The sequence below is a fragment of the Bos taurus genome, chromosome 4 (genome assembly GCF_002263795.3).
Source record: "Bos taurus isolate L1 Dominette 01449 registration number 42190680 breed Hereford chromosome 4, ARS-UCD2.0, whole genome shotgun sequence".
NCBI lineage: Eukaryota > Metazoa > Chordata > Mammalia > Artiodactyla > Bovidae > Bos > Bos taurus.
The window spans coordinates 60,706,294-60,732,768 of NC_037331.1; the positions used below are offsets into that span (position 1 = coordinate 60,706,294).

The window sequence follows — 26,475 nt, forward strand, 5'->3', positions numbered from 1 at the left end:
GGTGTCAGTCATTGCAGCTGGGCTAGGCTGAGACAGGCAGGGACACACGCAGAAAAGAGGCAAATTGCAAAAGTACATGCACACACACACGCACGCACACACACAGACACACACACACACAGAGGGAAAGCAGACTCAGTGACGGAGAGCGGGATCTTGGAGAAAGATGGGAGCTGAGAGCTCCATGTGGAGTCCATAAAATAAAAGTGAAGACAAGAGCCAGTGGCTTGGGATTCATCTAAAATGTGAAAACGCAGACACCTTCGGAGCACAGAGAAGGCCCCGCATGTCACTGTGACTTTAATGGCGATAATAAGCCTGCAGTTTTCCAGTCCTGGGATTCACTCACCCACACAGAGACATAATATATTTTTCCCCTACGACAAGAAAATTGAATCTATCTTTCAGTCTAACTGATCTGAGGTATAAGTGAAAAATAAGACTGTGTTCTATCACCTTCAATCTTTCTCTTCGCTCCGAGATAGGCCCTATTATTTTCCTTTATTTTTTCGGGCGTGAGAGAAGTGTTAATGGATAAGACATCAGTCATTCACCCCTGAAATGCCGGAGAGCCTGGATTTTGTGTCCCAGCTGCAGCATGAAAGTTGAATTGCCTCTGGGGTGAAGTAGGGGAGGGAGCGGGTGGGGAGCAGGGGATATGGTGGAAGGGCCAGGGGTGGGAGGTGTGAAGAGAAAATAAATTATGCCCCCAGATTCTGGATCTAGAGGTGATATTTGGAAAGACTCTGCATGAGCTTGCATTTGGTGCTTATCACTTTATTCTTATGTACTTCTTTAACTTGCTCCAAAAGCACCAAAAATAGAGCCTATCTATGAATGAGGGCTCATGTAAGAGAACTTGTGGGCCGTGAAGGGGTATAACATTAGCTGCTCCCATTCGATGGCTGCCCAAGCACTTGCGGAAACCTTCAGTTCACCAAACTATAAAATAGAGCATGATCAGACCTTCAGACACTCGATTGTCCTGTCATAATTGGAATATTTATTTAATTGGGTCAGACTTCAGTGTTTCATAGACACAAAAGGAGGATTTGGTCAACTACACCTTGCATGCTCCCTGGGCCCCATGTTTGATACCATTGCCGGGAGAAACCCGCTGCTCTGCCAAGTCCTTCATTAGTGGTGTTCTGGTCCATATGGTGCCCTGTATCCCTCTCCCTGGAGTCCTGCCCTAGCCCATGACAAGAGCTCAAGATGGGAGTGAACTCCTTAGGGCTTCTCCCCAACTCTGGGTCTCAATGTCTAGGGAGCTCAGAAAGAAGGAAAACCTAGGCTTCCTCAAGAGCAATACCAAGTGCAAAACCCGGGAAGATCCCTGGGGACCCCAGCCTCCTTCAAGGGAGGCAGGATCACCCATCAGGGTCCCTCGTTGGCTGCTGTATCTCTGAGTGCGTGCCACAGGCCAGATCCCTCTGTTTTCCAGGCCAGCTCAACAAGGACGTGACCTACGCGCACTTCTACTCCTTCCTCAACTGTCTCCAGGTGAGCTCACGCTGACTGCTTCCAAGGTCATGTTCCCACGACTCGCACCATTCTTCTGTATTCAAAGTGTTTTCCTGCTCTCAGGTCAGCCCCTGCCATGGCTGGATGTCTTCCAACAAGACGCTGCGGACTCTCACTTCAGAGGTAGGGCTGTTGTGGGTCCTTTGATCCCATCTTTGAGCATTCTCTCCCTGTGTTTGCTGCAGGACTTTCACTGGGGATGGGGTTTTGGCAGGGCAATGTCCTCCAAGGTGGTGAATTAAAAAAAAACAAATTCAAACTCTTGGATGCTTGAGGAGCCAAGAGAATGTGGGGTGCCCTGTCTCTCCACTCTGCCTCCCTGAGCCTGTCATCTTGCCAGTTTCTCTTTGTGTGCCTCTCTTGGATGCACATCACGCATGTACGCACACACAGAGATGTCTGTGAAAGCTTGTCCTAGACATATTTGTAGAATCAGAGAAGTGAGCAAGGTTAGGTAGACACAGAGCTGGAAGTCTCCCAAGGCAAGGGAGGACCAGATGCCCCAGAGCCTTCCTTTCTTCTCTGAAAAAGGTTCCCACATTTCTTTCACAGATGGTAAATAATCTCTTTGTAAGGAATTTATTTAAAAGTTTTTACAAGGGAAATATGTTTCAATTTTTTAAAACTTTGGAATGTAAAACAATACAAAAAACATTAACAAAAATCACTCAAAATCTCACCACCCAAAATTAATATGTATGTCTTTCCAGTATTACTTTCATATTTTGGGGACTTTGCCTGCATAGTATCAGAACACATGTATTGTTTTATACCTTCTAATGTTCATAATTCTTCCTCTACATCGTTATTTTGTAATCATTTTAGAATACAGAGTGCATGAATATATCATGGTTTATATCATCCCTTGGTGTTGGATATATGAGTTGTTTCTAATTTTCCACTATGATATATAGCATTGTGATGAACCTTTTTATATATAAAAATGTATGTCTTTGTGTGGCATGTCTATTTTCTTAAGATAAATTCCTAGAAAATTATTAGGTCAAAGAGTACACCAGATCTGATCCATATCACCAAACCGTTCTCTAGAAAGGTTAAACAAATTGACATTCTCAATCACATATCCCATGGCAATACTCTTTATTATCACAATTGTTCATCTTTTCCTTGACAATACCATGGGGAGAAAATGGTATCTTATTACTTTAATTTGCACTGATTTGGTTCCTAATGAATTTTAACAGTTGGCCATTTGTGCATGAACAGAATTTAATATGCAGAGCTGCTCTCTGCTGATGACTTGCAGTGGGGGTGGGAGTGGGAACTATTGATTTCTTTATTCTGCCTGAATTATCTCCCTAAAGCCCAAGTCTAGGTTTCATGAAATTCTCCCTGTTTCCTTTGTATTCAGAGAGCAGAACAACTCTCCAAAACGCTGAAAAAAATTGCAACCAGCCAGAAATTTACAAACTTCGACCTTTTCTACTTAGATTTCGACTTCCAAGAAAGTAAGTTTTGCTTGGTTTAGGTATTGACACAAGACAAAAGCAGCAGCCACCATTTAGAGCCTGCCTGGGCAAGGTGTTTGTTTACAAGCAAACAGGCAGTAGCAGGGACACGGTCACTGTTGCCCATCCTGACACATTAATAGCTCTGAGTATTGGAAGAAATAAAGTATGATACTCTTTCTGGAAAGGTGGAAGCTTAGCATCGCTTCCTTATTTCACCATTATTTTAGAATCCCTGCAGCAATAGAGCCAGTGACCAGTCGGAAACGGCTCTGGGCTGGGAGCCAACAGGTCAGTGAAATCATCTTACTTATTCTTGACAGTTTAGTAATGCCCTGCTTATGAATGGGCTAAGGATGTGAGAGGCCTGAGGGATAAGCCCATGTCTCTTCTCATGGGCACTGGATTCCCTAAGGACTCAAAGCAAGGCAGATTCCCAGCCCCCTCACATGATGAAACAAATCAGAGTCTCCAAGGGAGGGACTTCAGATGCCTATGGTAAAATGGACAAACCATATGCCAGCTTTCGGGAAAAAACATTGCTGCTGCTTTTCTAGCACTCTCTCCAAACACTGGGGTCACTGATAAGCGGTCACAAGAAAGCAAGCATGATTACTGGATTTATCCTTTACATCTTGACTCTGAAAAATTATTATCTATTGACTTTAATCCTTCCAGTCCCATTTTCATTTCTAAGTAATTGTTATACAAGACAAAAGCCTCTGTTGTTTGACTGCCAGCTGAGATGATGCTAACGAAAAGCTTTGCAGTATGTGCAAAGGATGGACGATTTCTCATAAGGAGTTTATCATCTCTATCTCCCCACCTCCAGCTCCCCCAGCCCAAGCATCTGGGATGAAGCAGATGGCCATCATGAATTATCAAATGTTGCATTAGCTGACACGTTTTGCATTGTAGACTCTAGTACTTCAATTCTGAACATCTTTTCAACAAGACTGATCTCTCTTAACTAGATTTCCTGCCTAGGTGATACGTATTTCCCTCATGGGGAGAGACATTTTGATAAATAACCTCTCATTAAAATGCAGAGTTGAAGCCTCATTAATGAATTCCTGGTGAAAACAAATGTACCACTAAGTAATCTTTGATCATCACCAACCCTGAATGTAGATAAAGGTTTTAAAAATATAATAATGCCTAGCTTTCACTAGAGACTTTCTCATTTCCACAGTGATCTCTAGCTCTGTCATTTGTTATCTTTGGGACTGTTGGAAAGTCCCTGAACATTTTCAAACTCTCCTTTCCAGACCTGGAAACAGAGACACTGTATCTACACAACAAGTCTTTGTGATGATTGCGTGAAACAATGTATAATCCTCCTAAATGCCATGCCTGGAACATAACCAGCACCTAGGAAAGAGCACCATTCTCTCATACCCTGGCCACTTAATACACAGTTCAGAATGAACGGGATCCATACAGCAAATGCAGAGCCCGAGGCCCCACTCCTAATTAGGACCTGCCTAATCAGAGTCTGTCTGCATCTGGACATAATCCACAGATGTTCCGTACACACATTAAAACTTAATCAGTGGGGATCCGATAATGCTCCAAGATTAAGAACTTAGTCACTTAATCATCATATTTTTACTAAGCCCTCCTATGTGCTGTACAGGTGCTGGGAATATAGTTAACAAAACAGAACAGTCCTTCTCTTCATGAAAGATAGAGAAAAGAGCTTCCTCCCAGACCCCATCCTTACCAGCATTCCACATGCTTGGAAGCAGAGGTTCCTCAGCACATTCTTATCCTCAGAGCAGCAATAAATGCAATTTAAAAGTTTCAGTTAAACTGAACACGCCACATCAACATGGTGATTGACCATCTTACTGAGAAACCTCCTAGGTATCTCTCCTTGTTTGTCAGTTCTCATCAGTAGTTCAAGGAATTTCCTGAAATTTTTGAATTTCCTGGTATTGAAGGGCCAGTTTTGGTACAGGGATTTCTTTGCCTTCTCCATATGAGGTTAGTCTCCACTAGAGAAGACGCAGTGGGAGGGAGAGGGGAGACAGAGGAAATGGTACCCTGGGATCTGCCTCTGAAAACATCTGATTCAGCATCCCACATTTAATAGCTACGTGCACTTCTGAAAGAGCTGGAATCTCTATCTACTTTTCAGGACGTCTGTGGTGACGTCTTCACCGATGCCCAGTGTTAGACTACTCCAAAAAGAATGCCTACCTTGAGACTAGCATTTTTACAGGGCAGGCAGAAGGCGCATCCACTCCCAGATCCATCTCCATGCATAGCCTCCAACACACACACTTAGTCGTGTCCAACTCTTTGTGACCCGGTGGACTGTAGCCCACCAGGCTCCTCTGTCCATGGAGTTTTCCAGGCAAGAATACTGGAATAGGTTTCCATGCCCTCCTCCAGGGGAATCTTCCCAATCTAGGGATCAAACTCACATCTCTTGTGTCTCCTGCCTTGGCAGGTAGTTTCTTTACCACTGCACCTCCTGGGAAACTCTATGGAGTCATTTACTAAATCTGCAGTCTCAGTAGTCACGTGAAAATCTCTGCTCTCATTGCTATACTGCATTTGAGCATCACAAATATTACTTTCATATGTAATTCACAATTTTACACCCTGAGGCAGAGCAAATGACTGTTGAGGGTCCCTGTCCCTCAAGGGTAGACATGAGACCTGTCTGTTCTCCACTCTGACAGCCTCAGTCCAGCTCCAAAAGATGATTGCTCACCTTAAAGACTTTTTCTGTCTCTCGCTGACTCATCCTCCAACTGGTTATGAGCTAAACAGAGGCAGTAATTTTTTTCTCCCTTCAGGAAATGCCAGCCTGAGCAGGTGATGTCCTTTTTCTTCATCTCTACCACACCTCCCAAATGGGGGAAGGAAAATGCCACTTGACTGACAAGGCCATTTTTTCACTGACACTTTAAATATTCCACCAGCTTCCCTCAGCTTCTAAGACAACTCAATTAGAATAAACCTGGTTCCCCCACGTGTGTTTGTAAAATGACCAATAGCCATGAAATCTGACCAGAACTCAGATTTTTCTTTAAGTATCTGCTAATATTGCTGTTCATCAAGGAGCTAGCAAATGTTCTATGAGTCTTCTCCTGTGATTTCTATTGCATCTCTGAAAAACTGGTTATTAGCAAAGTTTTGACTTTACCAATAAAGAAAATACAGTAGGTACCATATCCCAAGAGATCGTTCATGCTGATTCAAGAGCTTTAAATCAGCTGTTCCAAAGAAAAAAATGGAATTCGTATACCTATTTTTAATTATGGTCCCAGGTAGGAAGGAAACTGACCAATTTACCATGATACCCTGCTTGGACATCCCACGCCAAAATCAGTCAGGAAGAAATAGAGACTACTGTCTACAATTGTATTTATTCTAAAGAGCAAAATTTCATCCTGAGATAAACAAACTAAAAAGGATCATTCTATCTAACTCTGTCTGGTCATAACACAGGTGAAACCTTAAACTCTTGCCTGTGAGTTACTGACTCTTCCTGTAAGTGTTGTAATTCTGATGTCTACAGATATTTAGTGACTGGTAACCCTCAAAGATAGAATCATCATGTGAGAAAATGATCCTACATTATGAGATCAAGCCTCCAAGGGAGTAGAAGGAATGACCATTCCTTTTCATTTAAAAAACAGTCATTAATTCTGATGACTGAATTTGTTCCATGAAGTATAATATCCATCACCACCTCTCCCTTCCTCTAAGGGAAATAGTTTTTCATTTAGTAGTTAGTAATGCACATAAAATTCAAATCAAAATGGAAACAGTCTAGACTAACTTTAAGCTTGGTTAAGGCTAGCGTTTAATCACACTAGAGAAACATAGTTATAAGAAGTCTGGTATTTATAATATGGGGCTCTCAGTAAACATTTCTCTCCAGGAACACCATCTTGGCTTAAACTTATAGGCTCAAATTTGTTTCACTTATGGGCTCAAATTTGCTTTCCACTGTGGATTTTCCAGCTTTCTAGATTACTGTAATTCCTTTCCGAATGTTCTCTTAGCCAGTAAAGGCACAAGTTTAGATTGAATTTGTTGATGAACCTTCTCTGCAAACAAGGAGAGCCAGAAAATACTGTAAGGAACTTCATGCCCCTGCTGGATCAGAGGATGTGTGGGTGGTCCAGGTCAGACCCATGCCTTGCTGTCCATCTTATTAATACAATCCTCATGTCTTATTCATCCAACTCTATAGCTTCTCATCAGGCTTTCTGAGGTCTTCATTGGGCTTGCTTTCCATGGTCTAACATGGACTGGGAATTACTTAACACTGGATAGAGATTCTTTCTCTCTTTCTTTTCTTTTTCACACTTGTTCAGCATAAGGGAAACCAAACTGAAAATAAAGGGAGAAGCAAGAGAAAGGGTGGAAAAGCTCATTGAGAACTTGGGTGAGGTGAGAGAGCACAAGTAGCATAGAAGCGAGGTCACCTCTCCTGGGATAGATAATCTGGGAGGCTGATGTCTTAACCTGGGCTGGACCTTTCTGCATCATTATTGATTTTTGTTTTAGAAACTCTTGGGACTGCAAGACAGGGATAAGGCTGATCATACAGAAGAGCAAAAAGTATGGAGTGGGCTCAGTAATGGGTGACACTGACTTTGAAGAAACCTTTCCAAATGCCTGGTGCTCCATTAAGGGTAATTGGTTGGATAGTCAGATTGACAGTGACTCAGAGAATCAGTGTAAAATTCTAAAGTAGAAAAACAGGACCCCCCAAAAAAGTGAGTAGGAAACTGGCCCATCATCTCCTGGTCAATCAAAGGGGAGAAGGAACAGCCTGAGCCAAACACTGGGAGCTCACAGCAGGTAAGACAGATGAGCAGAGCTGGGCGGGAGCAGCACTATGCACCCAGGAGGCCAGCACAGCCCACAGGTGCTTCAGCTTCAGGGCCAGAGGTTAAGGTGCAGCAGCCGGAGTTTAACATGAAACAGAAAATCTGATTCCAAGGTCATGCCTGAAAAACAGAACAGCCAGGCAGACTGAAGCTGGAGCCAGGCAAGCTTGCCCAAGGCTCTGTCTTTCACAGGGTCCCTGTGGCCAACTGCAAGAAACTGTTGAGGTCTGCAAGCTGGTTCAGCAGAATAAGTCTTCATAAGGGTTAGTGTGGTTTCAGCATCATTGCAACTCTAAGCTTCCTATCAGAAGATCAGATATATGCTACTCCTTCAGAGAGATACATCATTTACCAGCATGAAGCAGTCTCCCTCAGGACCACATGTGGAGGACACAGTGGACAATGTCATTGATTTGAGTGTCACAACAAATGCAAAGGCCATTTTCCAATAGCTGTTTCTTCTAGAACACTCCAATAAAACCCAGTAAAACACAAAGTATAAGAGAGTGGCTCAGTGGTGGCCATTCAGGCAGGGAAAAAGCCAACAGGAACTGGTAATCCAGCGTAAGACTCCAAACCACCAGCAGGGATTGTCTCCTGTGCTGTGAGAAGGGCAGCAGTATTTGCAGCCCCTCTGGGGATGAGATGGCTGGATGGCATCACTGACTCGATGGACGTGAGTCTGAGTGAACTCCAGGAGTTGGTGATGGACAGGGAGGCCTGGCGTGCTGCGATTCATGGGGTCGCAAAGAGTCGGACATGACTGAGCGACTGATCTGATCTGATCTGATCTGGGGACAGGGATTGGACTGCAAGTATAAATGGCCTGGCGTGATATTAGAACTAATTACAAAAGCAGCATAGTATTGATTCAGCTCCAGGGAAGTCCAGCTTCTTTTGTCCAGTCAGAGCCCCTAATAGAATTTTCATTCTTCCCTTGGGGCAAAGGGAGATAAAAAGTGGGGGGTGGGGCAAGAGGGCACAGATCCCTGCCCTTGAGTTTTTGCGGAGTGAGGAGGGAAGATGGAGTAGGAAATGGCAACCCACTCCAGTATTCTTGCCTGGACAATCCCCATGGACAGAGGAGCCTGATGGGCTACAGTCCACAGGGTTGCAAAGAGCCAGACACAACCAGTGATTGAACACATACGCACGAGGAGGGAGGAACTGGGGGAATCACAGCTGTGCCCACTCCCTTCTCAGGACACCAGGGAAGTGAGGACATGGTGGGCTACTCTAGTAACGGTAGGTCTCACAATTTTCTCTCTGGAGGTTTTCTGGGGATTTGAAATTTCCTTGAGAAATCCTTATTGACAATATGATATTACAATGTAGAGTTCATTGTGCTATTGCCTTGGGGCAACTGACATTCCTGGGTTTCACCCCTGTTGAAGAACAGTTTTATTGCTGCTCATCATTTTAAGGCTCATAGTGTTTTCTCTGTAGCTATGCTCTACATGTGATGTTGAGATCATTTTATGTAATTATATTTCTGAGAACTATGTGAGTTTTAATGATGATGGCTTGATATATGCAGGCAGTGTCTGGAAATGGCAACCCATGAAAGGAAAGGTTAGTTTAATAGTTTTCTCTTGTTTCTGAAATTCTGTTCTGGTCACTGAGAAATGAGATGGACTTAAATCAATGTTGAATATTTTACAGCTCACCCTTCCCTCCCACCCCCCTTACTCTACAAACCACATTCATCCAACACTATCACATGTTTTTCTTCTTGAGTTAAAGGGGGAAACTGATACAATGGAAATATCACTTCTGTTTAGAAAACCCCCATCCTGAAACAATGACTCAGAGGCAGATGTGGCTGGGTAAACATCAGCCCAGGAGGAGCATCCTTCACAGCCCTTATTCTGGGTGTTGACCACTGCTCAGAAAAGCATGTCTCTAATTCTGTGTGTGTCTGCCTTGCAGTCACGGAGGAGTGGCAAAGGAGAGGTGGGCAGCCTTGGCAGCTCATCGAACCTGTGGATGGATTTCACCCTAATGAGGTAAGAGCAGTCACATGATGGTTGCTAAAAGTTGTTATTTTTTCATTATATGCATCCATATGTTCATTTTTATCCTGTTTTATTCCAGAAAGAGTTTGAAGTGATATACATATATGTGTAAGATAGAAGATAAACATAAATTAAATTAATTTAATATTCATTTTAAAGAATAAAGTAAAAATCAGAGTAAAAGGAAAATGAGATAGAAATGATACCTGGATTCCTGACTTAATGTTTACAATTCATGATTTGTCCCAGAAATTCCTAAGGTACTCCCTGCAAGGACCCACAGAATCAACTCCAGGCTTTCCAAGAGGCTGATGCAAAGAGAGGCATAAACCATGGCCTTCAAAAGATAAAAAAAAAAATAAATTAAGTACTCAGAAAAAAAAATCAGAAGGATTCCTGGAAATTAGAGAAATTTCTGTGAGAAATTTCTTCTACAGATCATTCTAGAAAATGAGAATTGTATGAGAGGAGAACAATGTCCTTGGCAATATCCTGCTGTAAAAGCTGTTTCCCATCTAGGATTCCAAGGGACAATTCTGGAAAGTAGTTCTGCTCTGGTCTCTTCACAGAGCAAGGGGAGCTGGAAGGTTGGATGCTGTCCCCTCCTGTCTTCATTCTGTCCATTATCCTGGCTGTAGCCAGGGAAGTTCCTCTTTTATCTGTTCTATATACTGGACTTCCTTATAATATCTCTTTATACAGAAAATAGGAAAAGAACCGGGGGCGGGGCTATCTCGGCCACTTGTTACATTTTGGTCAGTCAGGCCACAGGGAGGCCTGATCATCGCTGCAGAAGCTTGAAGAGAACCACGTTCTCCTTCCCTCGAGTTCTAGGTCCCATGAGTACCCATGGGCAGGGTTAAGAGTTATCTCAAAAGAAAAGGAAGACCGCTTTTCCACCATCAGATGATGGACAGTGGAGTCCCATAGATGCTGGGTAAATTTTAAAGTGAATATTAAACGCCCATGTGTTAAATAGCAACAACCCAAAAAATCTAAGTAATGCACTTCAGAATATCTAAGTTTCCTGTGTATCGCTTGGATATGTTGATCCAGAGAATTATTGACTAGAAGCTGCTTAAATATTAGAGTTTGCCCCCTCCCCTCAATGATGTCTGATTTTAGAATAGTTCACGTGGAGACCTGCTTTCTGGCAGTAATGAGGTAGTAGTTCTTATCGTTCTTTGTACATCACAGAATTTTACCCTCTGACTCTACCAAGAACAGGGACGAGAGGAGATGGTCGGATGGGGAGTAATGAGGAACAAACTAAAAAGAAGAGGGTCAAAGACAGCTTTGTTGTATCCCTTGGGACATATCTGTCTGATCTATCAAAAGAGTATTGTGTCCCTGCCTCTTAAAATAGCATTAGGGTTCAAGTTCTGTCAGATTGGGGCTCTTTCTTGCACTCAGACGGTTTCACCAATAACTAATTGTTGTGAACAGAGTCAAAAGCTGAAAATCAGTGTGTGCTATAATCTTCAGTCGTTCCTGAGAAATTCGTTCACATGCTGGGAGTGGGTGATGGAGTGGGCCACAGTGGGCGGAGCTATGACTAAAGTGGATGACAATGGAGAGATATGCCTAAAGCCTGCCTACTTAGCCTGTATGTTGAGCTGAACAGTCTAGATGGCGAATTGCCACCCAAGAATGTGTACTGAGTGCCTATCCGGTATCAAATACAGTGAGAAGTCAAGGATGAACAAAAAACTACCCCTGCCGGTTAAGGAGATTATAGGATAGAGTGGGAGAATGAGAAGTAAACAGATAATTAAATGTAAAGTAGTCAATGCCTCTAATTTACAAGCACAGATGCTAAGGGAGCATTATGGGAGATGGGATGGAGCAAAGGGGTACGAGAAAAACTTTTGGATGAGGGAACTCAGAATTAAGACTATGGACTTGTCAAGTGACAGGAAGAGGGAAGGGGCTGCAGAAAGTATTTTGAGCCAAAGAAAGTGCAAAGGCAAGGACCTGAATACAAAAGAAAGCACAGCACATTGGAGGAAGTAAAAGTGCTTCAGTGTGGCTGAGACACAGAACACGAGAGTGGAGCGGAGAGAGAAGGATGAAGAGAGAGATTTAGGGACAGATCACATAGGGTCTGTATGGGATTTGACCTTTCAGCTATGGAAGTGGAGACATTGAAGGTTTTTTCAGCAAGAAGGAAAAATACCCAGACTTAGGGCTTCCCTCATGGCTCAAACAGTAAAGAATCTGCCTGCAATGTGGAAGACCTGGGTTCAGTCCCTGGATCGGGAAGATCCCCTGGAGAAGGGCATGACAGTCCGCTCCAGTATTCTTGCCTGGAGAATCCCATGGACAGAGGAGCCTGGCAGGCTACAGTCCATGGGGTCACGCAAAGAATCAGACATGACTAAGCGACTAACACTTTCACTTCTTTCACTTTGTGCTCTAAAAAGATACCTGAGGTGGTGGCGTGGAGAATGGTTTGGTCCAGAGGGAGGGAGACCTGTTTGGAGGACACTTTTGTGTGGGAGAGTGTGGTAGCCTGAACAGAGGTAGTGAGAGTGGGAGAGAGAAAGCCTCTATTGGAGTGATTCAGACCGTTAAATCAACAAAACATGGTTGTTTATTGGATGTGAAGGTGAAAGAGAAAGAGATGCTAAGCATGACGCTTCTTTTGTGAGTTGGGAAATTGGATAGATGAGCAGCAGGACATTGCCTGCTGAGATCAAGAACAGCTTTAGGGGGATAGGGTGGTTTGAGGAGGTGTTAGTAAAAGTTGCATTTAAAGATCCTATAGAATGTCTCTGCAGCAAGCTCAGGAAGGGATCCGAGCTGTAGATACAGATGTGAGCAGCATCAGGACAGGGTTGTGACTTGAAGCCTTCAAGGCAGCCTCCGAATGTCCCTATATACTTTCCTCCCAATGGCGTGCCCTATAGCAGAAGGCATGTGAATGGATTCTTCTACACCATGGGGAAGCTAGAGGAGTCTACCCCTTTCCCATCTTGAAAGAGCTAGTTGGTCAAAGCTGAGTCACAGGACCTCATGTTGATGGCACAGACATAATGCCAACCAAAAGAGTAGACACGAACCTTTGTCCAGTGCCCCTCACCATTTCCTGTACCTCTGAGCAAGACAGTTGCTACTGGCCCCTCACCACCAAGAGGGGAGCAGGCTTTATTTTATTGGCCTATTTCTTTCTAAAACCATGGTGGAGAAGCAGAGGGGGACAGTGTATAATCACTATTGATTCAACTGTTCCAATTTTCTCAGAGAGACAAGTGTAATTAAGTATAAACATGGATTTTGTTTAAAAGTTCAAATTTATGATAGATATTAATTTTTGAGCCAGATTGTATTCACCATCTAAGTGAAAGTAAGCAAATATAGAAAAATCCTGATATACTAACAATCACTTTATTTTTTATCTCATTCCCAAAATGTAGAACAGAATTTTAAGAAATACCTTCTTCATTTTAAGGGGGTAATGGGACTAGAAGAATATAATGCCAGACCTGCTGATTGAATGGATTTCATGAGTAGGAAGGAGATGACTCACAAAATTAGACACCTGGATGAAGAGAGGTGAAAATACCAAGTCAAGGAACTCAGAAAAAGGAAAAGATTCGGTTCAGTTCACTTCAGTCCCTTGTCATGTCCAACTCTTTGTGATCACATGGACCACAGCAGCCAGGCCTCCCTGTCCATCACCAACTCCTAGAGTCCACCCAAACTCATGTCAATCCAGTCAGTGATGCCATCCAACCATCTCATCCTCTGTTGTCCCCTTCTCCTCCTGCCCTCAATCTTTTCTAGCATCAGGGTCTCTTCAAATGAGTCAGCTCTTCTCATCAGGTGGCCAAAGTACTGAAGTTTCAGCTTCAACATCAGTCCTTCCAATGAACACCCAGGACTGATCTCCTCTAGGATGGACTGGTTGGATCTCTTCGCAGTCCAAGGACTCTCAAGAGTCTTCTCCAGCACCACAGTTCAAAAGCATCAATTCTTCGGTGGTCAGCTTTCTTTATAATCCAACTCTCACATCCATACATGACTACTGGAAAAACCATAGCCTTGACTAGATGGACCTTTGTTGGAAAAGTAATGTCTCTGCTTTTTAATATGCTATCTAGTTTGGTCATAACTTTCCTTCCAAGGAGTATGTATCTTTTAATTTCATGGCTTCAGTCACCATCTGCAGTGATTTTGGAGCCCCCAAAATAAAGTCATCCACTGTTTCCACTGTTTCCCCATCTATTTGCCATGAAGTGATGGGACCAGATGCCATGATCTTAGTTTTCTGAATGTTGAGCTTTAAGCCAACTTTTTCACTCTCCTCTTTCACTTTCATCAAGAGGGTCTTTAGCTCCTCTTCACTTTCTGCCATGAGAGTGGTGTCATCTACATATCTGAGGTTATTGATATTTCTCCTGGCAATCTTGATTCCAGCTTGTGCTTCTTCCAGCCCAGTGTTTCTCATGATGTACTCTGCATAGAAGTTAAATAAACAGGGTGACAATATACAGCCTTGACATACTCCTTTCCTGATTTGGAACCAGTCTGTTGTTCCATGTCCAGTTCTAACTGTTGCTTCCTGACCTGCATACAGGTTTCTCAAGAGGCAGGTCAGATGTTCTGGTATTCCCATCTCTTTCAGAATTTTCCACAGTTTATTGTAATCCACACAGTCAAAGGCTTTGGCATAGTCAATAAAGCAGAAATAGATGTTTTTCTGGAACTCTCTTGCTTTTTCAATGACCCAGCGGATGTTGGCAATTTGATCTCTGGTTCATCTGCCTTTTCTAAAGCCAGCTTGAACATCTGGAAGTTCACGGTTCACATATTGCTGAAGCCTGGCTTGGAGAATTTTGAGCATTACTTTACTAGCATGTGAGATGAGAGCAATTGTGCGGTAGTTTGAGCATTCTTTGGCATTGCCTTTCTTTGGGATTGGAATGAAAACTTACCTTTTCCAGTTCTGTGGCCACTGCTGAGTTTTCCAAATTTGCTGGCATATTGAGTGCAGCACTTTCACAGCATCCTCTTCCAGGATTTGAAATAGCTCAACCGGAATTCCATCACCTCCACTAGCTTTGTTCATAGTGATGCTTTCTAAGGCCCACTTGACTTCACATTCCAGGATGTCTGGCTCTAGGTGAGTGTGAGTGATCAACCATCATGATTATCTAGTCATGAAGATCTTTTTTGTACAGTTCTTCTGTGTATTCTTGCCACCTCTTCTTAATATCTTCTGCTTCTGTTAGGTCCATACCATTTCTTTACTTTATTGAGCACATCTTTGCATGAAATGTTCCCTTGGTATCTCTAATTTTCTTGAAGAGATCTCTAGTCTTTCCCATTCTATTGTTTTCCTCTATTTCTTTGCACTGATCACGGAGAAAGGCTTTTTTATCTTTCTTTGCTATTCTTTGGAACTCTGCATTCAGATGCTTATACCTTTCCTTCTCTCCTTTGCTTTTCACTTCTTTTCACAGCTATTTGTAAGGCCTCCTCAGACAGCTATTTTGCTTTTTTGCATTTGTTTTTCTTGGGGATGGTTTGGATCCCTGTCTCCTGTACAATGTCACGAACCTCCGTCCATAGTTCATCAGGCACTCTGTCTATCAGATCTAGTCCCTTAAATCTATTTCTCACTTCCACTGTATAATCATAAGGAATTTGATTTAAGTCATACCTGAATGGTCTAGTGGTTTTCCCCATTTTCTTCAATTTAAATCTGAAATTGGCAATAAGGAGTTCATGATCTGAGCCACAGTCAGCTCCCAGTCTTGTCTTTGCTGAGTGTATAGAGCTTTTCCATCTTTGGCTGCAAAGAATATAATTAATCTGATTTCAGTGTTGGCCATTTGGTGATGTCCATGAGTAGAGTCTTCTCTTGTGTTGTTGAAAGAGGGTGTTTGCTATGACCAGTGCATTCTCTTGGCAAAACTCTATTAGTCTTTGCCCTGCTTCTTTCTGTACTCCAAGGCCAAATTCACCTGTTACTTCAGATGTTTCTTGACTTCCTACTTTTGCATACCAATCCCCTATAATGAAAAGGACATCTTTTTTGGGTATTAGTTCTAAAGGTCATGTAGATCTTCATAGAATCGTTCAACTTCAGGCTCTTCAGCATTACTGGTCACGGCATAGAGTTGGATTACCATGATATTGAATGGTTTGCCTTGGAAATGAACAGAGACCATTCTGTCGTTTTTGAGATTGCAACCAAGTACTGCATTTCAGACTCTTTTGTTGACTATGGTGGCTACTGCATTTCTTCTAAGGGATTCCTGCCCACAATAGTAGATATAATGGTCACCTGAGTTAAATTCACCCATTCCAGTCCATTTTAGTTTGCTGATTCCTAGAATGTTGATGTTCACTCTTGCAATCTCCTATTTGACCACTTCCAATTTGCCTTGATTCATGGACCTAACATTCCAGGTTCCTATGCAATATTGCTTTTTTACAGCATTGGACCTTGCTTCTATCACCAGTCATATCCACAACTGGGTGTTGTTTTTGCTTTGGCTCCATCCCTTCATTCTTTCTAAAGTTATATCTCCACTGATCTCCAGTAGCATATTAGGCACCTACCCACCTGGTGAGTTCATCTTTCAGTGTACTATTTTTTTGCCTTTTCATACTGTTCATGGGGTTCTCAATGAAAGAATACTGGAGTAGTTTGCCATTCCTTTCTCCAGTGGACCACATTTTGTCAGGAGAAGATTGGAACATTCTAAATTTGGGGTACCTGCCCTATATCCAGTCACTAGATCAAGTTTATGAGTTCTAATCTCAGGAGAGGGGTCTGGCCTGGAGACACAGATTTGGGAATCACCTGCTTCTAGGTGAGAGTTAGAGACACTGGCAGGGATGAGGTTGGCCCATGGGATCAAATTATGAAGAGAAATAAAGATCAAACAGGATTAAGATTGAGAAGGTATTTTAGTTGTCTACTGTTGCATACCAAATGATTTTAAAACCATGCACATTACTTATCTGACAGTTTCTGTGGCCAGCAACATGGGTTAACTGGGTATCCTGCTCCACTGTCTCTCCCAGGTTGCCATCAAGTTGTCTTCCAGGGCTGGGTATCATTTGAAAGCTTAACTTGGATCTGCCTCCAAGTTCACATGCAGAATTTAGTTCCTTGAGGCTTGTGGAACTAAAATGTTGCTAGCAACAGTTCCTAGCTGGCTGTTGCTCAGAGGCCACCTGAGTGACCTGTTTCATCAGTGAGGACAAAACGGCAACAGAGAGTATCTGCCAGCAAAACAGAAGTCACAATGGTACACAACCTAATCTCAGAGTAACGTTCCATCACCTTTGCCATATCCCGGAAGTTAAAAGCAAATGTCAAGTTCCACCACACTCAAAGGAGAGGGATTACACAGGTGTGACTGTCATGAATCCGGAACTATTGGCCCTCCCAGCAGGACCCACTGGAAAGAAGATCTGGGAGATCACTAGATGCCTCCGGAGACAGCTGATGTAGCAGAGAGTTGGGAATAGCTGTCAAACTACTGACAAAATGCAAAGAAAGTTTGTCCTAGAAAAGAAACATCATGGTAAAGACCCAAGACCCAGATTGGTGACCTGTGGAAGGTGCAGCAATTCTATATGTTCAACGTCTACCTTTTAAAATCTTCGCAAAGTTAAATATCTGAAAAGGCACTCAAAACATCTCTGAGTCTAAAATCAGACAATAGTAAACAGGAAATGTTGAAAGAATCACAAACATATTAAGTCCAGTTTTCTTGGCTATGCTGAGACTCTCTAGTTAAACATTCCTGACACCTTCTGCCTTTAGAAACTCCATCCAACAAAGTCTCTGCAAAACAGCCTCATCTCTTATCATGCAAGGAGCAACTCAAACCAACCTTTTCAAACTCTCCCTGCAGGCAGTGAATCTTCCATGATATCAACTCCCTCTTCTTTCTTGAGCCCTGACTCATTTACACTGCTGGAAGCAAACATCTATATATATAATCAGTAGGGTGGCTTTAAATAAGTTTAATAGCCTCTAGATCTTTATTTGTCTCAACACGTAAGTCCCTGGGACCCCAGGTCCATGGCAGACTTGTGGAGTCCCTCAAAGAAGGCATCTCTGCTGGCAGTGGGGAAAGAGAAGAGAAAGGGCCTTCTGGGCCAGGAAACCCTCAAATAGTGGTCATTTAGGCTGGTCACCCAGGTATGAAGGACCGTGTTTGTTCAGTTTGCTTTATACACCAGCTGGCAGCAGTGGTTTGAGTGGTGGCACACTGAATCAGCACAGACGGGCTGGAGCTGGAAACTTACATTTTTCCTTAAATGTTTTAAAACACATCTTATACCACTATCACATTGTAAGCTTACAAATTTAAAATTAATTGGGAACAAAAGCAACCAGGTCCAATAGATTGTGTTTCTGAGCAGATTAAGAGGCCAGAGAAATAAAACCATGCCTTCCCTGTGGTGAGGGCTTCCTTGCAGGCGTTTAAAATCAATCTTACCAAGATAGACTGGATGTGTTCTTCCTGCAGAAAAAATAAATTCAGAGATTTTTCACTTTGGTCTGGTAGAACCCCAGTGTTAAATTTAGCAATTTAAAAGGTTGCTCATAAATTGTTGGTGAAGTCTATATAATCTTTCTCTGAATTGCAAGAATTTATTCTTTAAAAATATTACAAAAAGGAAACAACAAAATTCTGTAAAGCAATTATTCTTCAATTTAAAAATAAGTTAATTAAATAAATATATATATATATAGCAAAAAGGTAGTTACTGTTTAGGGTTTGTTTTTATGGTTGTCTTACTAAAGAGTTCCATTTTTGTAACAAAGTATATTGCCTTTCTTTGGGATTGGAATGAAAACTGACCTTTTCCAGTCCTGTGGCCACTGCTGAGTTTTCCAAATTTGCTGGCATATTGAGTGCAGCACTTTCACAGTGTCCTCTTTCAGGATTTGAAATAGCTCAACTGGAATTCTGTCACCTCCACTAGCTTTGTTCGTCGTGATGCTTTCTAAGGCCCACTTGACTTCACATTCCAGGATGTCTGGCTCTAGGTCAGTGATCACACCATCGTGATTATCTGGGTCGTGAAGATCTTTTTTGTACAGTTCTGTATATTCTTGCCACCTCTTCTTAATATCTTCTGCTCTGTTAGATCCATACCATTTCTGTCCTTTATCGAGCCAATCTTTGCATGAAATGTTCCCTTGGTATCTCTAATTTTCTTGAAGAGATCTCTAGTCTTTCCCATTCTGTTGTTTTCCTCTATTTCTTTGCATTGATCGCTGAGGAAGGCTTTCTTATATCTTCTTGCTATTCTTTGGAACTCTGCATTCAGATGCTTGTATCTTTCCTTTTCTCCTTTGCTTTTCACTTCTCTTCTTTTCACAGCTATTTGTAAGGCCTCCCCAGACAGCCATTTTGCTTTTTTGCATTTCTTTTCCATGGAGATGGTTTTGATGCCTGTCTCCTGTACAATGTCACGAACCTCATTCCATAGTTCATCAGGCACTCTACCTATCAGATCTAGGCCCTTAAATCTATTTCTCACTTCCACTGTATAATCATAAGTGATTTGATTTAGGTCATACCTGAATGGTCTAGTGGTTTTCCCTACTTTCTTCAATTTAAGTCTGAATTTGGGAATAAGGAGTTCATGATCTGAGCCACAGTCAGCTCCTGGTATTGTTTTTGTTGACTGTATAGAGCTTCTCCATCTTTGGCTGCAAAGAATATAATCAATCTGATTTTGGTGTTGACCATCTGGTGATGTCATGGAAAAAGCAAGAGAGTTCCAGGAAAACATCTATTTCTGCTTTATTGACTATGCCAAAGCCTTTGACTGTGTGGATCACAATAAACTGTGGAAAATTCTGAAAGAGATGGGAATACCAGACCACCTGACCTGCCTCTTGAGAAATCTGTATGCAGATCAGGAAGCAACAGTTAGAACTGGACATGGAACAACAGACTGGTTCCAAACAGGAAAAGGAGCATGTCAAGGCTGTGTATTGTCACCCTGCTTATTTAACTTATATGCAGAGTACATCATGAGAAATGCTGGACTGGAAGAAACACAAGCTGGAATCAAGATTGCCAGGAGAAATATCAATAACCTCAGATATGCAGATGACACCACCCTTATGGCAGAAAGTGAAGAGGAACTAAAAAGCCTCTTGATGAAAGTGAAAGTGGAGAGTGAAAAAGTTGGCTTAAAGCTCAACATTCAGAAAACGAAGATCATGGCATCCGGTCCCATCACTTTATGGCAAATAGATGGGGAAACAGTGGAAACAGTGTCAGACTTTATTTTTCTGGGCTCCAAAATTGCTGCAGATGCTGACTGCAGCCATGAAATTAAAAGACGCTTACTCCTTGGAAGGAAAGTTATGACCAACCTAGATAGCATATTCAAAAGCAGAGACATTACTTTGCCAACAAAGGTCCGTCTAGTCAAGGCTATGGTTTTTCCTGTGGTCATGTATGGATGTGAGAGTTGGACTGTGAAGAGGGCTGAGCACCGAAGAATTGATGCTTTTGAACTGTGGTGTTGGAGAAGACTCTTGAGAGTCCCTTGGACTGCAAGGAGATCCAACCAGTCCATTCTGAAGGATATCAGCCTTGGGATTTCTTTGGAAGGAATGATGCTAAAGCTGAAACTCCAGTACTTTGGCCACCTCATGCAAAGAGTTGACTCATTGGAAAAGACTCTGATGCTAGGAGGGATTAGGGGCAGGAGGAGAAGGGGACGACAGAGGATGAGATGGCTGGATGGCCTCACTGACTCGATGGACGTGAGTCTGAGTGAACTCCGGGAGTTGGTGATGGACAGGGAGGCCTGGCGTGCTGCAATTCATGGGGTCGCAAAGAGTTGGACACGACTGAGTGACTGAACTGAACTGAAAAAAGTATATACAAATATCTTCTGAAGTGGGAGTGTGGAGGAATCTCAGATGATGTCCAGCTATGAGCACTGCTGGGCTTCTATCATGTCTGCATATGTGAGCAGATCATGAGCATGTGGGCTGAATCTGGCATGGTGTATTTGCCTGGAGGACCAGTACTGCCTGGGAAGAACTCATCATAAGTACAAATATGGTTAGGCAAAGAAATGTGGCTCAATTTTAACTTGTCATCAGAAGGGAGAGCAATTCTAAAATCACATGGTGACTGTCATCAAGGACTGAATCAAGAAACAGCACCAAGTCCCCACCCTCCAACTCCCCTCTCCATGGACTCATGCCCAAATCCTAGAGAGAGCAAAGGCTGCAAGTAAAAACTGAAAAAGCTGCTCACTAAAATACATAAAACAATGGGAGGTTAAGTTACCCTGCTTGGTCACCCCTTCTGTGAGAGTTTCAAAGAGGAAACTTTGCAGTGGGAAACTTTGCAAACTTTTCAAAGAGGAAACAGCCATCACATGGTTTTGCTACCATGAAGGCTTCTGCAGCAGGCAGATGAGTGGGTGACAGTGCCCCACCTAAGCACTGGGGCTGCAGGGCGGCCTGCAGACCGGCACCAGTGCCCATCTGATATGGACTTACCCAGAGTAAGGGCTGCACTGCTAGAACTGAGTGGCACCTGGACAAGAGCAGCACCACTCTTGTGGCAACCGTCTGGACTCTGCAGCTGGGGCCCTGCGAGAGCACAGGCAGCTGAGTCACTGCCGAGGAAGAGACAAGGAAGAGCCTGACCCTGTTCACCACAATATTCCACTTACCCAGGACCCTATGTCCCCTAGCTTTCCGCTGGACCAGTTTCATTCCGTGCACGTGTCTAGCAGGGGTAGTGAATGAGGCAGCCTGTGAACCCACCCTGGGCTGCAGATGTTGTACGCACCGGCAGCAGGAAATTGTCTCTACCCGACCTGAGGACAGATGTTAGGGAAATGTGTGGCAAGAATCTCTATTGGTGAAATAAATTAGCTTACATTTATCTGATGGAGTATAGTGCCATGAATAAAAACGATAGAGATCTATTTTCAGTGACATGGAAATAGGTTTGTAATATAGAACGAATTAATAAAAGCAGATTAAAGATTGGTGGGATGATTACTCAACTGAATGCATTTGTCAATACTCATGGAACTGTTTACCAAAAAGAGTTAATTTTACTGTGTGTAAATTATTCCTCAAAAAGGACAGATTATAAAATATTTACAGAGGGATCCAGTGTATGTATGTGTGTGTGGCTCAGAAAGGCTCAATGCTAACAGTGACTCTATTCAACTAAGACGTGTTGTATCCTGTTTTTCTTTTTGTTTAACTGTCTTTTAAATTTTTTCTCAACTGTATAGGTATTGCCTTAATATTTTAAATTGTGAATAGGGAAGCACAAAAGATATTTGTGCTTAAGGACCAGCTCATCCAGGGTAATAAGGATAGCTGAGCCTTGTGCTGAGCAGTGTATCATGGGAGTTACCAGAGAAGGTTGGTTTTAAGAAGCTCATAGTAGGTGCTCAGTACACGTTTCTCAGACCAATGAATAATTATAGTGGGTCATTTTATCACAAATTTCTAGTTTAGTAATAATGATGCCATTCTCATTTTAGATCCAAAATATCAGCAGTGCACACTCATGAATATTTTAATCTCCATTAGAGTGACAGCCAACTAATTGCTTTCAAACCAAACAGCTACCCATACTCAAATCTGAGTTCTTTCCTTTTAACTTTCCTCTGCTTATCCTCATCCCCATCTCCTCCCTTATTAATTCAGACCGGGAAATAAATGACCACAGATACCTTGGTACCACATAATTATTAGGAAGACTGCTTAGGTATATCAAGGTAAAATGCAAAAACCAAAAAATAAGAACTCGTAATTTTCCACAGACTTAGAAGGAGGCTACTATGTTGAGAAGTGGCAGGAAAAACAGTCTGAAACCAGTCCTCTCTTTTGAAAAAACACTGACTGATTTAGTGTGTGAGAGATGATCAGATCGTCCAGTAAACCTGCTGGCCTGACAGCCTCTTTAGGTCTGAGTGTGTGTGTGTGTGTGGTTCATGTTGTATGTGATAGTGGCAGTTGGGGTGTGTATGTGTTAGACACCACACAGAAATAATCCAGGTTACATTGGTGGATGGATGGAATTTGGGATCCACCTCAGAAGGCTCAGAATGTATTAAAATACCAAGGATGTTTAATATCTCGACTCAACCAGTTCTAGTTTTTTTCTAAGTGCTAAAATCTTATGCAAAGTTTAGACCCAGATAAGTCATCAGATCATTCACTCATTTTGCAAACGAGAGAATTTCAGCCCAGAGAGTAGAAGAGGGCTTTGCACATCCACAGGGAGCTGGCAGCACTGCTTATTGGCAAGATGAACAGGATGTGCCCTTTGAAGACAATGTCCATGTGCTTCTGAATAAGTCAGGGACATCACTGAGCATCCGCGCTGAACAATATGTTCCCCTCTGAAGCCTTCAGCAATCACATTCCTCTATTCATTCAGCTTTAACCACCCCCTACCCAACCCCAGGGAAATGTAGCCATCTGGGGCCTGAAGGCTTGTCCAAGCCCCATTTGCTAAATGAAGGCATTATCTGCAGAGAAAGACTCCTCATCAAAGACATGTTAATGACAGGCCAGAGGACTGAACACCAAGAATGGATCCTGGTGACATTGTGAATAAAGGGACATACAACAATGGAACCAGGGAGTGGGCACTGGGCTGGGAGAGCCAGGGACAGACCTGTGAGTTAAGCCTGTACGTTCCTCACCCTGGCACTCCAGCCACACTCTTCATGCCCACAGCCCTGCCAGGGCACCCATTCAGCCTCATGTCCCAGGCATCCCTGGGTCCCCACCCATGGGCCATTCTCTTCTGTACCTCTGAGCTTTGGTGTGTGCTGCATCCTCTATCATGTATATTACTTCCCTCTTGATCCATCTGGTGAATTCCTCCTTGAAAATTCAGCTCAGCTATCACACTCTACAGAGTGGACCTATCCTTTCCTCCCACCCAGCAGAGTTGCCAGCACCCCTCACAGCCCTCCCTATGGCTTTGGTAGCATCATTCTGCATGTCTCAGTCCCTCACTAGACTGGGAGTTCCTTGAAGAAAGAATTCATCCTGTTTATCTCCAAAACCCAAGCCTTACGCCTGTAGTAAGTGTTAGCTGTCCATAGGTAAGTGAATAAATGGCTTTCTGAGAAAGTATATTTGCTGTCTATTACCAAATACAAATTTCCACAAAGGTAGCAGCTTAAAACAATACATACTTGGTTCAGTTTCTGTGGGTCAGAAGTACTGGCACAGTTTCACTGGGCTCCCTGCTTAGGATTTCACAGACTAACATCTACGTTCTCACTTGGAGACTCAACTGGGGAAGATTTGATTCCATACCCACTTGGGTTGTTGGCAGACTTTATTTCCTTGTGGCTGTAGGACTGAAGGCCCAACTTCTTACTAGATGTGAGCTAGAGGCCACCCTCTGTTACCTGCCATGTGGCTTCCCAACATGGCTTCTAACTTCATCATCCCAGGAAGGAGGGTCTCGAGAGCAAGTCTGCCAGCAAAGCAGAGTCATAGATAACACGACAGTCACTGAAAGGACATCCTTTATTGTGCTCTGTTGCTTAGAACCAGGTGATAGGTTCCACCCACATCAAAGGTAGGAATCCTTGGGAGCCAGCCTAAGGTCTGTCCACCACTCAAAGAATAGAGTAAATCTTGCCGATAAGTTCTTTACTTTGGTATAATCCCCCTTTTCCTTTTCCTTTGGGTTCTTGCTTGCAGGTGGTTTTACAGCTGTTGGCAGATCACTTCTGGAAGAAGATGCAGCACCAGTGGCCCCACGTCCTGGGAAAGGAGAATCCATTCAATCCGCAGATTGAGCAGGTGTTTGGAGACCAAGGGGGGCACTGAGGCCCCAAGGACATGTGCTTCTGGGAGGCAGCAACTTGGCTAAACTCATTCAACAAATGGCTATAGGGGCTGCCTGTCACAAACTCACAGGACCCTCTATAGCATCATCTTGGTTTTCTCTCATTTAAGAGTTCATCTAAATAATGGTGTGACTCTGTGCTTCCAGGATCAGTGCCCCTGTAACCCTCAAGTGACCCCGAATGAAGTGCTTTGGGTGCCATTCTGAGTCACAGCGTATCTGTCTGCACCCTTGAATGGCTAGTTGTTCCAAAAAATAAATAAGAACTCTGCTTGAGTGACATTCAGCAACTTCCCCAGGGTCTTGGTGTGTCAGGAAGTGACCCTCCTTCTGTGGCTGACTCCTTAAAGATGGCTCTTCCCAGGAAGGCTGCTGGCTGGCTGCCAAGGCCTCTCACACCAGAACATGCAACTACAACACAGAATTAGGTACAACTTAAATACTTACTTAAATGTATGAGAGAAGAAATGAGAGAAGAAATCACAACAAATTACAAATTTTTAGAAGTTAACAAATATAAGCGCCACAAAATCTAGGGAAAAAATGACAACTTTAAAAGATTTTCTTACATTCTTTGGCTACATAATCTGATTACTTCTTCCTATAATAATGATTTTATAATATGATTGTTTATAGGTAGAACAGAAATTTTTTTTCTTATTATTGATAGTTTAGAAGAGTTTCTTTCAGCTACACAACTCATCACTGGTAAAGCTGTGTAAATTTCTAGGATGGTTTTCCAACTGGGAAGACCTCGATCAGATTTCTTTTGTGGAGGAGTCATTAAAGACACACACCCTATCTGTAGTGTTGGTAAAGCTTTGTGCTCATATAAGCACACATATAAGAATTCTGATAGATTCTATTGCACATCCTTCTCACCCATGTGGCACTTCCCGGCGCTAATGGAGATGGGGCTCAGAGTCTGTGTGCCGCCAGCACTCCACCTCAGAGCAGGCCTGCCCTTCTACATTCTGCCCTCAGGAGCTTGCTTGGCACAGCCCAGAGTGTGGGCCAGTTCTGACCAGGGTTCTCAGGGGCCGGGGAATAAAGGCTCCAGCCTCTCCGTTTAGTGCTCAGTTTGGGAATATACTCTGTGTGCTTCTCAGAGGGTCTCGACAGAATCAGCCTCCTTTGCTCACAGGAGCCGTCGCCCTACATGACTCTTCTTCCTTCCTTGTGTCACTCTCCTCACTTCTCCTTTCCCACTTTTGGGGATCACTCCCCAAATAAACCACCTGCACCCAAATTTTTGTCTTAATAAAGATGAAATTATAATGACAGTATGTGTATAATTGTGTATGCTTTATTACTTTACTATTTTTAATTTATTTATTTATTCCTGATAGGGAGACACTTCTATTTTGTCCAGGCACCAGCATGAACCACATCTTGCAGTCATCGTATCCATGACTGGAAGACCTTACCCCAGACTAGCTCCCAGATTTGTGCATTTCACATCTCATTTCTCCTCCATGATCCACATACTTCCCGTGCCAGGAGCTGTAGTTCACTTTCTCTTGTGATCTGACCACCAGCCCTGCACTTTGTCTCCATGCTGGTGGACAGTAGGAGCGTACCTGGAAGTCCTTCCTGCCCCAGGATGGCTGGCAGTAACCTGCACAGAAATAACAGCTAACCACACACACAGTGCAACCTAAATGGATCTCCATTTCAACTTCCCCAAAATTCCCATGGCTTTTCCAGAGCCACCAGATAAAAGGGAAATTGTGACAGAGAGGAAGCAATTGTGTTT

The 26,475-nt window shown here is 43.0% G+C and overlaps 1 protein-coding gene across 2 annotated transcripts in view; it reads left to right on the forward strand.

Annotated features, from left to right (window-relative positions):
- Positions 1-26,002, forward strand: part of AOAH (acyloxyacyl hydrolase) — a 184,766-nt gene extending 158,764 nt beyond the window's left edge. For both annotated transcript variants that reach the window (XM_015469383.3, NM_001078096.2), the window contains 5 exon segments: positions 1,445-1,503; positions 1,588-1,647; positions 2,897-2,993; positions 9,779-9,855; positions 24,572-26,002. In XM_015469383.3, the coding sequence (XP_015324869.2) occupies positions 1,445-1,503; positions 1,588-1,647; positions 2,897-2,993; positions 9,779-9,855; positions 24,572-24,700 (422 nt within the window). In that variant the 3' untranslated portion in view covers positions 24,701-26,002.
- Positions 26,003-26,475: the final 473 nt, after the last annotated feature.